The 14,623-nt window shown below is 36.0% G+C and overlaps 1 protein-coding gene across 1 annotated transcript; it reads right to left on the bottom strand.

Annotated features, from left to right (window-relative positions):
• Positions 1-500: 500 nt before the first annotated feature.
• On the bottom strand, positions 501-12,902 carry LOC113232652 (peroxiredoxin-2-like). Its single transcript, XM_026467430.1, has 7 exons — positions 12,826-12,902; positions 12,683-12,731; positions 11,069-11,210; positions 10,529-10,664; positions 8,806-8,908; positions 6,224-6,352; positions 501-2,240 (listed from the first exon to the last, which is right to left on the bottom strand). Exons 1-7 carry the CDS (start codon positions 12,856-12,858, stop codon positions 2,149-2,151), a joined length of 684 nt encoding a protein of 227 aa, XP_026323215.1. The 5' UTR covers positions 12,859-12,902; the 3' UTR covers positions 501-2,148.
• Positions 12,903-14,623: the final 1,721 nt, after the last annotated feature.

The raw sequence follows: 14,623 nt of genomic DNA, 5'->3' as shown, positions 1-14,623 counted from the left end.
AAGTGCCCGAAACGTTGGTTTGTTTGAAAAAAATAATATTCGCGATTTAAATCCGGAAAAATAGTTTCATTTCCTATGTGTAAGAATCGCGAAAACTTAATAATAAGTGTCGAACTTATGGACAATTACGAAAAAATGTACTTCGCGGAGCGTGCGTCTCACGCTCATTTTACTCATAACGGGATAGAACTATTACGTAAACTGTCACTCCTCCTACAACGACTGTACAAAAATTCGCTTTCATTCGTATATTTAAGAGCACCCATCTACAACCTCAGCATTTAACGGTTTTTCTGAGTTGTGTCAAGATTACACGATCTTAAATATTAACGACGTGTTTGTCTTGTTCTTCCTCCGCATCTCTGTGTTCTTCCAACAGTTGAACTAATTACCTACACGCCACCAATTATCTATGGGTATAAATCATAGCGATGAGGTTGCTTCTTCATATCGTCGGGGATAGTGCTAATCCGCGTAAATAGTATTGGTAAAAAGCGCGTACTAAATCTAATTTCACAGGAGAGGGATTTAACGTTATTACTTAGTTATTTCAATGGCTACGACTTTTTGCACAGTAAGCGTTAATTTATATTGGCTACGGTCTGATAACAATAGATTCCCGTAAATCACGCTAATTTGGTTGCCACGACATTTACGCGGATGTGATTTGACGACTAAATTACCGAAATGGAGACCCATAATCAAATGCTAGTTACGCGTAATAGCACTATCCCTGATGATATACCAAATAAAGATGACTAGAGCAATTTGTTGTTGACCATTAATTTAGAAACGAAGGGTAAAACCGAAAGTGAAACAGCGTGCAAAGTTACAAAGTGGTTTATGGGAAAACATTAAAATCGAGCAGGAACCTAGCGTTATTACAAAAAAATAACAAATTTCAAGGCTGTGTTATTTCTTGCACTGAATTGGTTTATTGACATAGTGAACAACTCCGCAAAAGCTCATCGTAGACTCCTGAGGGCCGGTGTCGGTATGCTGCAGGGGCTTGAGCGGGACGAAATGTCCACGATGGATTTCGCGGAGCTGACGTTGAGTAAAGCGTTAAGGTGCCAACACATTTGCTCGAGTTTTTGACGATTGACACCGTATTTTTTTGGCGATCGGTAATGTGGAATTTAAAATAGGAATAAGTGCCTACAAATTTGTTCGATTTTAACCGTGATATTTATCAATCGCCAACAGCCGCCAGTAACGATCGATAAAATCGAGCAAACCTGTATAGCTGACATATCTTATTGATCATCAAAACACGGCATACCGAGCGACAATAACGATCTTATAAAAACCGAGCAAATCTATAGGCACCTTTAGACACTCAGGGAGGGGTTGCACTATCATCACTAATGGAAGTAACTTATAATTTCAAACAACAAATTATTGACATTATACAACACAGATAACGAAATTCTGAAACTATATAAATAACTTTTTTAGTTTAAATTCTACTTTATGGTCATCGAAGCTACGACCGTTCGTGCTTAAATCGCACGTTAATAACAATACCGCCAATTAATGAAAATCTCGTTATTTTTAAATATAACTTGGTTGTAGAAATATTAAAGTTCATTTCTCGAACTTTTTGTTTAGTACCGGCATTGATTTCAAAATGCGTATGTTCACTGTCTATAAGGGCGTTTCTTCGGTAAAATTGACGGCCCGGCGCAGGAGCACATGCAAATCGGATGTCGGATGAGAAGTGAAGAGGCGAATATAATAACTAAATAATAACGCATATACTCATAGCCCCGCACTAGGGAAACCCTGTATCGCGGGTGCCATGGACACACACATAGACAACCACAAATTACACCCAAAATCACGAGAGAAATAAATGAAGGCCATATAAATATTTCTATCGGCCCGGGAATCGAACTCAGGACCCCTGCGTGGCACTCTAGCATGGTAATGGAGGCAGTTGATGCAAGTGATTTAAACAGTGGAGAAACGCCCTCACATTTTGATTTGTATCTTCTCGTTGTTGTATCATGGCGTGATATAACGTCTTAATTTGTTTTTCGTACAAGTGAAATAAACAAAAAAGGTTAAATAACAAACTTAGGATATCTGTTAAACACCTATAAACGCATATTATAATAAATATCTAGTAACTAATTGTAATACTATTTAGTTGGCTTTGCGAAAGTATTCCTTGCTCTCCTTTGGGTTGGGTTTGATCGTATCTGCATTGTGCTCCGGATTCCAATTAGCTGGGCACACTATAAAAGAAAAAAACAAAAACAGCTTATTATCACTCGTAACCATTGACTTACAAATAAATGGACGACGGGTCTAATACAAAAATCACGAAAAAAATGTCCCAAGTCAACCTATTTAAACGTAGTGACATGTAAAGGAATATGAAAAAGCTAAAACGTTGAATTTAAATTGTAATGTCATCGCAGTACTGTCTAATTTTGCTTGCTTCGCTGTCAGTCGAACAAACGAAGACTAAAGCGTGAATGACGCTCTGTATACGATTTTAACGCCCTATAAGTTCGGAAACTTTTTAGCGCGGACCCGACGTCCATATAATTGTAAGTCAATGCTCGTAACCAATAAATAAATACACACATCAAAAGTGTCTAAGGATCAATCACGTTTTTACCCATTACTGAAAATATTCTTTTTTATTAATTTTTTTAACACGAATGTGTTTTTGCTCAATTTTTATAATTTCATAAATAAAGAAATAATTTAATAAATTTTATATAAATGTATTAAATTATTCTATATATTATAGGTATTTTTATTTATTTTAATAGAGTAATTAAATGTTAAAAATAATCTCAGTACAGAGTACTAAAAAAACCGACCTCAAAAGTCATTCATCCCCTAGTTTGCCTCCTTTAGAGGTAGAATATTTTCTTCAAATTTAAATGAATGGTTCCATTTAAATATGAAGAAAATATCCTGAGGTACTGTTATTTATGCATATGTACAGGCGATGCACGTGAGTATTTACACCATCACAGTGCATTTGCACGTGGATGGTGCCAATGCCTACGACAGCATTTTGCATACATATAATTTCATTTCCCTCGCGATTCAGTTAGTCTGATTTGAGCTTTGTGACAGACGGTTCGTTTCCTTGTAACGTTTTATTCTATAAAAAATATTTGTGTAAACCAAAACCTATTTTTTTTTTAAATGTCCTCAGACCCACCCCGTAATAGTACCCTCTTTCCAATAAAAAAGAGAATTGTCAAAATCGGTTCACAAATGTTGGAGTTATCGGGTAACATACATAAAAAAACAGTCGAATTGAGAACTTCCTCCTTTTTTGAAGTCGGTTAAAAAATACCTTGGTCCCTGGACACTTTTAATGTGTGTAACTAGATTTAAGTTACATTGCTTGAATAGCAGAAATTATGTTACGATAATGTCCGACAGAGAACACAGGCGGAGACTGAAAAACAACACCATGTTGAAGTTTCGTCCTTTTCATCGACATATTAGAAAGAGAATAGAATAAGTTTATTTGCCAGAATACAGTAATTACATAGGTCTTAAGTAAAATAAGGTACATTACATACATTCAACCAGAAGCAGATGTGCAAATATTAATGCGATTTAATGTTTGGTCTCTGTAAATTCAAATTAATGTAATGAATTTGCAAATTTTAAGTATTCTTTATTACTATAGAAGCAATGTGTTAAAAGCTATTTTGTCAATTGTAATTTAGAAGCTTGTCCTTGTAACAATTTAATTTCATTTGGGAATTTATTGAAAATAATTGTACACAATGTTGAAGCAGTTTTTTTATATAAAAATAAGTGTGCATTTGACCTCCATCTCACCTGATGGAAAGCGACGATGAGGTCGATGATGTAGCATGCACACCTAAATAATACCTATTAACTCTCGCCTTGAAAAGGTCCAAGTTATAGCGTTCGGGGAACAAGTCTGTAGGCAGGGAATTCCACTCCCTAGCCGCTCGCCATACAAATGTGGAAGCGGAATGCTTCGTGCGAATCCGGGGAATATCCACAATATACGGGTGGAACCTCCGCCCATGTCTAGTCTCCCGATAATGGAAAGGGGAAGGCGGAATCAAATTATGCAATTCCATCGCACACTCTCCGTGATATATCCTGTAGAATACCGATAAGCTGGCAATTTGACGGTGGTGTTCAAGGCTCTGCAGCTTCGCATCTACTAATTCTGAGTCACCTATAATCCTCTTAGCACGCTTGTCTATTGAATCCAAGGTGGCCAGTTGGTATTTAGCAGAGCCATCCCATAAGTGGCAGCAGTACTCCACACACGACCGCACTTGTGCTTGGTACAGCTGAAGCAACTGTCCCGGTGTGAAGTAACGCCTCACCTTCGAAAGGATGCCAAGCTTCTTGGCTGCATTTTTGGCCATGGGTGCAATGTATCTGCCGAAGTTCAGATTGCACGACAGGTCTATTTCAAGTAGGTGAAGATGGTCGGCTATCGGTACGGATATATCACGACATATACGAAAAGTCGGAGTCAGGTGAAAGGGACTCCGTTTAGTGCAGAAAAGACACGCCCGCGTTTTGGTAGCATTAAATTTGACAAGATTGGTATCGCCCCAATCGGAGACTTTCTTAAGTGTCAAATTCAATCGACTAACCATGGACTCTCGACAAGACTGGATTTCTTCTCCACTGACCCTTGCATTGGTCAAGTACTTGTCCACAACTGTGCTGTCATCAGCATACCCAAAGGTACCTGGAATCAACATATCGTTTATATGCAGCGGAAAGAGGGTTGCGGACAGTACAGAACCCCGAGGAACTCCGGCCGGAATCTATCGCCCGATGTTCGGAAGAGTAGCCTTCTAAGAAACTCGAATCGAACGTTCACTCTAGAAATCCGAAATCCAATTGCAGAGGTCAGTGGGAAGCCCATAAGAGTGAAGCTTGCTTAAAAGGCTTTCGTGCCAGACCCGTCAAAGGCCTTAGAAATGTCTAAAGACAATGCAATGGCTTCGCCATGCCCGTACGCTCCACGAGTGAGAGGCGTACACAAGAAGATCCCCAGTGGATCGCCCTCTTCGGAATCCGTACTGGCGATCACTGAGGAGCTGTCTTCAAGGTACGAAAGGAGACGGTTTCTAAGTACACGTTCCATAGTATTGCAGAGTATGGAAGTGACTGAGATAGGTCTGTAGTGGACAGGGTCAGCTGTGTTTCCTTTTTTAGGCACTGGTTGCATATTTGCCAGCTTCCACGACCTGGGAACTACACCAGTCTCAAGTGAGAGGCGATACAGGCGTGTGAGAGTAGGAGACAACTCAGGCGCACAGTTACGCAGGACTATTGCTGGAATTCCATCTGGCCCGCTAGCTTTGTGCACGTCTAGACTTCGCAGTTCTGAGTACCTCTTTTTTATACTTATAAATTACTTTACGGCAACGAGGTTGGTATAAAAAATTCACTTGATTTAGCTATAGTTTGTCTTGGAATTACTTCACCACGTGTTTTACAATATTGCGCATGAGAGTTGACAAATACTCAGATATCTCTAATGTACATGCATGGCAAATCTAAAAACATCTAAATCTATCGACCCGATAAAAAACCGACCCGAAAAGCGACATTAACGTCAGCTTGTGGTAGCTGGAAAGTTATCGGCTGAGTGAGAAGGTTCATAAAATCTCTCATAGATGTCGCTTACAGCGTCGAAAGCCGAAAACTCAATGCAAAGATCTATAACAGACACAAAAATTTCGACGACTCGGTTAACTCGACCTGTAGCTCAGTTGGAAGAGCGATGGTCGTGGCCGCAGGTTCGAGTCCTGTCGGGTCGATAGAATTTTTCTTATGTGGGATCTTTGTATTTAATAATAGCAAACTAATGGAGTTATTTCGCAAAAAAAACAAATGAAAAATAAGTATATGTTCAAAAACAATATCAAATATGACTCCACTCAAACGCTCTACTGCCTCCTGATTGGTTAAAATATAAGTGGTACTTAGCCATTTACGGACACTTCTATTCTATCTCTTTGGTTTTTTGTTTTTTAGCGTTTAATTGCCTGTGTTTCATTATTTTAATTTACTCGTACAAAAAGTATTGTATGCAATCATTACTTATTTAAGCTTAAAATCTTGTACCTATTATTTTTTTATTAGGCAAAACCTCGTGGCCTAAATACGGTATTCGACTTTAAGAACCCTCATTATGCAATGAATGCATAAAATATTATTTCACAATAACTGCTCATACCTTCTCCGTGTTTGTCAGCGAACTGGAAGGCTTTGACCAATCGTAGCGTTTCGTCGACGGACCGGCCGACGGGCAGGTCGTTGATGGACATATGGCGGAGGATACCTTTGCCGTCGATCACGAATAAACCTGACGAAAAGTAAATTTTTATACTTTATATTGTACAGTCGATGACTATGACGCCGATAACGACGGTGTCCCTATCTACCGACCCGAGAGATAGGGAGTTCCGAGGAGACTACGGGCTGCCTGGTAAGAACAGGGTACGGCGAGCGTCCGGGCCAAGTCTCGGTGAACCCGGACTTACGGATCTTAAGACGCTGACAAGCGTCGATGACCTTGAGCGATAACGCGCCTACTATAATTTCTCCGATGAGGTAGCGCCATACGCGGAGTGGTAAGAATGTGCTAGTTGGACCTTCAGTTTGAGTTAACATAATTAATATTGTCGCTAACAGATGGCGTTGTACTTAAAATAGACACATGCTCTCTCTCATATACTCACACACTTACATAGAGCTAAGAAGAGATAGACAGGAAATTACTCGATTGTCGCACTACACACTACATGTATCAGGGTATTTCCTTTCGGTTTGGTATATGTATAGGTATTAAAATGTGAATTTAAAAAATGCACGGAACGGGTATTTACAAATTATTTAGAACAATGTGTTATTAGCTAAATTGTCTAGGTAAATTATTTTACAATCGAATACGATGATGACTTGAGCAGTAAGTTTATGGCGTTAATAAGGAAGGCATAATTGAAAAAATGGGAAAAAAATAATAAAAAATTATTTTATATAATATACTATTTATATTATTTTTTTTAAATTTCACAAAAAATAACTGAATATCATGGTGGTGAAACATTCTGACATTCAATAAAACCTTAATTACAGTTAATAGCGACGTCTCTAGCCAGGGCGGTAGCTGTAAAGGTAAATATAATCAAGTGCGAGCCACATCTATAAGTTATTATATTTATGACTAGTATTACGTAAATAAAAATGTTTACTTAATATATATTTCAAGGAACCGGATATTGCAATTATTATTATTATTAGAGAATTGCAGTCTTGCTCGAAGGTTCTACGCTAGAAGGGTGGAATTGAAGCGTAGCGATACTCTTCTTCATAAAGGGAGATAACACCCTACAGAAGAAGCCACGTTTATAAGCTGTTTTCACGAGTCATCACGACCCCTCTCGCTCGCAGATTCATTGACTTCCAGCCCCCTGAATAAACCGGTTTCCGCGGTACTAGGGCACGCAAAAACCGAGTTATTTTGAAAAACAGTTTTTTCGGTTTTTAAGTATCGGTTAAGCGGTTACTCGGTTTTTTCGGATATTTTTCTATAAAAATTCTGTAAAAGTGTCAGAAAACCGAAAAAAAAGTTTAGTGTTTTGTGAATTATTTTTATTATTTATTTATACAATTCATAGCTAATGAGATCAATAACGTCTCCAATTGTAATAAAAAAAGGAATATAATACATATTTTAGAGACAAGTAGTTTCAGTCTGTTCAAGATGTTCCAACATCTGGGTGAGAAGTCTGATGATGCTCATTATAGGTACCCAGCGTTGCAGCTAGTTATTCTGGGGAATGAAAGAATGGTTGTGCCCATACCAAATGACCCAATTATGCTGGGAGAGAGACGCGAAAACTTGCGTTGTCGCCAAGCGTTTTCCAGCTTGTGAGTTGCGCCACTAGGATCCCAGATGTTAAATCTCATACGACTAATTGCTCTGTCTACTGTCTTTGGTAAGCTGTATCCGTATACTCCTCACCCGATCAGATGATGATATGAGACGGGTGTGGCGAAACAAGTTGGGACGAAATGCGACATTTCATTGCTTCATATCCTTGGCAGGCTTGCTTTACTTCAGGGAACTCGTCGAGTTATGCTGATGCTGTAGTCGAAGTCTTGCGCGTGGGTGTGGAGTATTACATACATACTCTGATGTACCCAATAGACCCCAAGCTCGTCCATGTTTTAGCGTAGTTGTACAGAAGCACAAAAACAGTGCATGCTCGACATCAATCTTTACTTCTAAAACGCACGCAATGTGAGTGAATATGAAAAACAAAATGGCGGGTTTTTACAAGTTACGGTTTTTACACGAATTAATTTTTTATTTAAGTATATTACGTTTTGAGTGTCTTGATTATTTGTTATCTTCTTAAGCTGATGACTCTATATTCAATGCTCAATGAGTAAATTTAAAAAAATTAGTAAGTAGGTCCCATTGACGTAACGACACGAACACGTGTGCGAGCATTTTTCTAACAATACTGTAAATATCATAAGGGCTAGCAAAGATGGAACTACATAACAGGTTACTAAATTGTTAACAGTAATTATTGTAACATGTCAAGATCGCATCAAATTTGACACTAAAAGCCATTCTTATCGCAAGCGACATAGAGTTGAATAAAAAATAATTAAATCACAGATGTGAAAATAATAAGAGAAAACAGTATGCGAATATAATTTAATAACATAGAACTGGGTGGGCTGTATGATCTTAATATCATTGTCCTCAAACGCAAAAATCAAAGTCAACATAGACATAATTACCTCGAAGTGCGAACCCTTCATCTAAAAGAACATCGTAATCTTGAGAGATCTTTTTCTTATAATCAGCCAACAGGGGAATTTCAATTTTGCCAAGGCCGCCATCCTGAATTAAACAACATCTTATTAATAAAAAAGTCAATGAATAAATTTTTATTGAATGTCAGGATGTTCCACCACCATGACATTCAATTATTTTTTGTGAAATTACTCCAGTAGTGTGTTATAATTATTAATACAAAGATCGAACACCTACAAAAACTCCTTCGATCCGGCCGGATTCGAACCGGGGCGTCTCCTAACAAATCGTGCCAGACGCTATGCCAACTAAGCCACGGAACGAACCAGCGGACCTCACGAATTTTTCTATGTGCTTGTTGTCGGATTTGTATTTGGTTTTCAACGACTTTTTAGCCGTAGCGCCATCTATGAGAAATCTATTAAAGTATTTCGTCACCCACTTAGATAGAGAGATTAGAGAGAACCTTTACAGCTACCAGCCCTTGCTAAAGATGTCGCTACTAACTTCTAATTAAATTTTTATTGAATGTCAGGATGTTAATGAAATGAAAATGTCAATGATTTGTGTCTGATACTGGTTTTTTTTATATTATTCCGAAATCTCCTTAAATACAGTTCCCTTGAACTGAATTATATTGAATGTCTCGCTAATGATGAAGGGAAACTTCGTGATTAAAGATTTTTTTATAACCGTCTTCAAAAAAGGACGAGGTTCAGGAGGAGGTTTCAGTTAGACTGTATTTTTTTGTGCATGTTACGCGTTTACTCCGACACAAAGTGAACTTCATTTCGATAATTCACTTTCGCTGGTAAGGGAGTACCTCAGTTGTGGCCCATTTAAATTTAAAGAAAATATTCTACTTCTAATGGTGGCAAATTAGGGGATGAATCCCATTTATTGGATTTCATCCACTTTCCGTTAACCAATTCCAAGAACTTGGCAAATACATGTAATTAAAATGAAAATAAAATGTTATAATAACAATAATAACGCAACACACTTATAGCCTCGCACTAGGGAAAACCTGTGTCGCGGGTGCTATGGACACATACATAGACAACCACAAATTACACCCAAAGTCACTAGAGAAATAAATGTAGGCCATACATATACTTCTCCCGGCATGAGAATCGAACTCAGGACCTCTGTGTGGCAGTCCAGCATGGTAACCGTTCATGCTGTCCATGGCACTCGCAACTACTGATGGGTAATTTTTACGAAAACATGAAAATAGTTGAAATTTTTCCGGAAAAATTCCCGAAAAATTGGAAAAAATATAAATTATACGAAGTCTCATATATGTTCCATGTTTAGATATATCACTTGAAGTTTTATTTAGTGTGAATTATAAAATAAACTTATATAGCTAAAAGTTACATAAAGAAAAACGAGATTTAAAATCATTTCACAACAATGAAAAAACCTCTAAAAAAAAAGCTCCATCGTTTTCGTAACCTGAACTTTTGACAGGAGTCAACGTCGAATGTGGAATAATAAAGGAAAGATATCCAGAAAAATACATATTTTCCTGAAAAATATGATTTTATCAAATGGAAATTTTAAACACTACCTCCAATACAGGGTTTCCCTAGTGCGGGGCTATGAGTTTGTGTGTTACACGAATAACAGAAGGATACTGTAAACACGAAACTCGTGTGAATGCTAGTAATGAAATATGTACGTAAGTAGTAACACAAAGCTTACCTTTCTTGGAGTGTTGACCCAAGCGAGATGACTGAACTCTGAGTCAGTAGAGACTCCGATAACTTGGCAGCCAATGTTAGCAAAGTCTGATGCTCTCTCACTGAACGCTATCAGCTCCGTTGGACATACAAATGTGCTGAAAACATGGATGACCTAGTAAAAAAATGGTTTATAACTCATTTTATGAAAAAATCATTAAAACATACTTTTTTGGCATATTATCTGAATCGGAATTCACTGGACAAAACTGTATTTTTCTAGATGATTCCAAACAATAAATTGGATTGTTGTAGTTGATTTGTCAACAATACAACAATCAAATGTTAAGTCTCAAACTTGACATACTTTCGACTTTCAACTTTGTACATACATTGAATTAATGTTTAATATTGTGTTAGTAAGAAATAAAAAATGGCTCAGGCAGATGTATAGATTAGGCAGGCTTACATAGGCACAGCAGGAGGCGACATCCAAACAAAAGTGTATAGCTTCATGTGCTGTTGACTGTACAATATTTATTATAATTATGTAACTACTTACAAATCTAAAGGATAGAAGAGTAGAACTACATATTTTCCGTTAAAATCTGATAACTTTAGCTGGTTGAACTCTCCGTTCACAACTGCAGTGGCGCTAAAGTCTGGAGCAGGCTTCTGGATTCGAGGGGCAAAACATGCTGCACCTGAAATTAATTGTAAGCAATTAAAGATAATTTCTTTTTACAAAGTGTATTCAATACAAGTGTACATTATACCCCTAGTTTTAACAAAATTCAACTGACAGCTTAAGGCCAGTTGTATTTAAACGTGAGTCTAGACTTAGGAGGCTTAATATTGTTATGAATAAAATAAGAACAGGCAAAGAAAAATTTACACAGATCTGACATTGACAAGCATCCGATGGCGACTGATGGGACAGCGGGTGGCGCTCCGCGTAGTTAAACCGCTGTACAATTTTCAAATTTTAGGATAAATGTGAATTTAATAACTACAGTGATTCTGTTGAAAACCAAATTTAGAAGGTTCCGTGTTATGAGAGAACTATGTCCATATGAAAAATATGTGTAAAGTTAGATATTTTATTCTTTTCCTTAGTTCTTTCATCAAGATACTATTATTGATCACACACAAACACTCACATTTAGGTTATAACATAACGTTGTCTAAGAGTGAATACCTTGTATGTGATTAAAGGACAAAACTAAAAATGTGGCGTAAAACATAGTAAAAACAATAACGCTTGTAGTTAGCATTTTAATTAGTTAAATTATACCTTTTTCAGATGCTATATACTTTAATAATATTACTTTAAAAATAATTTAAACAAGAGGTTTATAAGTTTAAAAATTAAAAGTACGATAAATTTTCAAATTATTCTTTCCCTACACCCTGTTCCACAATTAAACAATGTCATCTTTTTTTACAGTTTATTAAACTTATACTTTATAGTTACTTACAGTAAATTCAAACAAATTTTAGTATGAAGAATATGAGAATTAGTATGAGAAACATACATTAAATTATTTTTACATACCTACATGGTATGTTAGAAAAAAAATCAAGGTATGTACAGATTTACACAGCTATATTACATTAGACATTTAACCAAATCAATGATGACTGTTGCACAGATCTTTTCTGTAATAGAGCTATGAATATAAAAACTTTTACAACTAATAACTTATTTTCAAGTGCCTGATAAAAATTGTTGTGTTCTCATAGAAGTGTTATTTAGTTATTTATGGTAGGATTATTTTCTAATTTTCATGTGGAAGCTGTTAATTGGCATCTGATTATTTACATTTAAATCCATATTGTAAAAGTAGCTCCCCTAAGATAATATAATAAAATTTTAATTTAAACCAGAACCAGTGCATGTAGGAATAGGTTTCTTACAATATCAGCGCAACGTAATGTTGCATGGGTAAGTACAGTCGCATGATAAAAGTGGCCTCATTTTATCCTTGAGGCCTGTTAACTCATAAATCCTCCATTGTTTATTTTTAAATCGCGTAATGTGATTGTACGAAATGATATTAAAGCGCAGTGAAATGTATTACGTGAAATGTATGCGTTTTGTTGATAGCCTTTGCGCGGAACCGAATCTTCCGGCATTTTCTAGACACTTTAAGGTTATGTAATAAACAATGCTTACTCGAAGAGAAGTTGAACTTCTTAGGCAGTACTAAAGCGGGTCTCAAAACCTGTATGAACAGAAAACACACGAATTAAATGGTAAACTACCCTAGTTATTATTACAATTCCGAATAATTTTCGCGAACTTGCACAAGAACTTACGCTGCGAGCGATCTGCTTTAGGGCGAAAGACATAGTAGCAGTATTTGCAATCAATTTCTTATTAACAACAGCACAATAGGAAAACAGTCGTGCTCATTTAATTAATTAAAGGAAAAACAATTCAATTGAATTGTTCGTATTTCGTAATTTTTGTACACAAAATTCATGACATTGACATTGACAATGATTTTTGATAGTGACAGCAGCGTTTCGTTTTGCTTTTTTTTTTTATTTATTGCTGGCCATGAAAACAAAGTACTTCAGCCGAAAACATAAACGTTTAATTATATTTCTGTAAATATGGCAACCACAAAGAGGATAGGCAATTTGAGGCGGCGTGCTTGGATTGCCTCGGGATTCCTTAGAACGGGCCGATACGTGTATTTTAGTTCGAGATTCGTATAATTTCGCGTTTTAATCTTCGATTAAGGCATAGTAGCACTATCCTACTCCACTTTAAACTGGATTTCACAAAATAATTGAAAGTCAAAATAAAAACGACACTTTTCCCTCCAAAAGGTCCAGAGCGAATCCTGTTTCGTTTTGCGTCAAAATGATATAGCAATACTTTGAAATTAAACTCCATACAAATAAACAAATACAACATATTTTTGAAGAAAGCTGCATATTAAAAATAGACAACAATATAATAACAAATACTTAACACAACGCATAATTTAAATTTTTACTGTAATTTCTGTAATTAAGTTTATAAACATTTTCTACTAGTCTCGACGAGTAGTTATCTCAGGTAAGTTCTACAGATTAGCATCTAATAGTCTGTGCTACAGATGGAGACTCTTGGTATAGGTACCTTTTATATAGGTAGGGGTTACTTTTAATTTCAAATTAATTAATTGAGTACTTAATTACTTAAGAATTTAAGCGCTTATGTGACATTTATAATGATTTCTAGTTAATGGCGTGAAATGGATCAGAATTTTAAATAATTTCAAATACTTCAACAATACAGTGCCAAAACTTGGTATATTCTGAACAAATCAGTGTCAAATGTTGACTACTTTTGCAAAAGTCGCTATCTTTCTTTACACTTTTAAAAGTTACCACTTTGTCTCAACCTGCAAACGCTGCTCTATTAAGTATAAACTCGTGCAAAATCCGTTATTTTGTTTGGTATTTATTATTTTATCGTCCAAGAGTAGGAAGAAGGAAGAAGAGAGACGAAAGGAAAATTAAAGTTGTTGTATTTTTTACTAATATTATAACAAAACTAGCAATGTCATCATAGTGTTGTTGCAAAACTAGCTACGTTAATTCTGAACAATTACAAAACTAGTTATTTTAATATTACTGTTGCAAAACTTTATGTTCAATTTGTAGATGGAAATAAAATAAAAAGTTTAATACTGTGATTTTGTTTGTTCTTATTGTTTATCTCTTTTTTATCACAATTTTCAGATAATCAAAAAAGTTCGATTTAAAAATCCATTTTTGGAACAATAAATGTTTTTTTTAGCTTGAACCTTTTTATTACCCGCGCACATAACGCAGTTTGCTAGTCGACTACTCAATTATCAAAGGTTATAACGGGAAGACTTTCATGTAAAATCGTTTATATTCTACCTAGGTACATTATCTGTTTTCAGACTACTCAACTTCTCAACTAAGTTCTTACCTACACCAGAACTATTGTGTTTGGGCTTATAGAATTTTTGGAGTATCTACAGTGTTTGATATCATGATTTTTAAAATTTAAATTTAAAGTTTTATTTTGAATGGGTAAATTAAATTCCAATAAAACAACTATTAGTTGCAGCGTAATTTAGACAGTATAATT

The sequence above is a fragment of the Hyposmocoma kahamanoa genome, unplaced genomic scaffold (assembly GCF_003589595.1).
Source record: "Hyposmocoma kahamanoa isolate Upper Pololo Valley unplaced genomic scaffold, ASM358959v1 76, whole genome shotgun sequence".
In the NCBI taxonomy this organism is placed as follows: domain Eukaryota; kingdom Metazoa; phylum Arthropoda; class Insecta; order Lepidoptera; family Cosmopterigidae; genus Hyposmocoma; species Hyposmocoma kahamanoa.
Note: the sequence above shows the minus strand (reverse complement) of the source record. Positions and strands in the feature narration are given on the sequence as shown.

What these genes read in the sequence shown, in the direction of transcription:
- LOC113232652 (XM_026467430.1), bottom strand. Translation starts at nt 12,858, where the DNA reads ATGTCTTTCGCCCTAAAGCAGATCGCTCGCAGC. An exon ending in TAAAGCAGATCGCTCGCAGC is followed by an intron (nt 12,732 to 12,825) that starts GTAAGTTCTTGT and finishes CTGTTCATACAG; the next exon opens with GTTTTGAGACCCGCTTTAGT. An exon ending in CTCTTCTATCCTTTAGATTT is followed by an intron (nt 10,665 to 11,068) that starts GTAAGTAGTTAC and finishes CCATGTTTTCAG; the next exon opens with CACATTTGTATGTCCAACGG.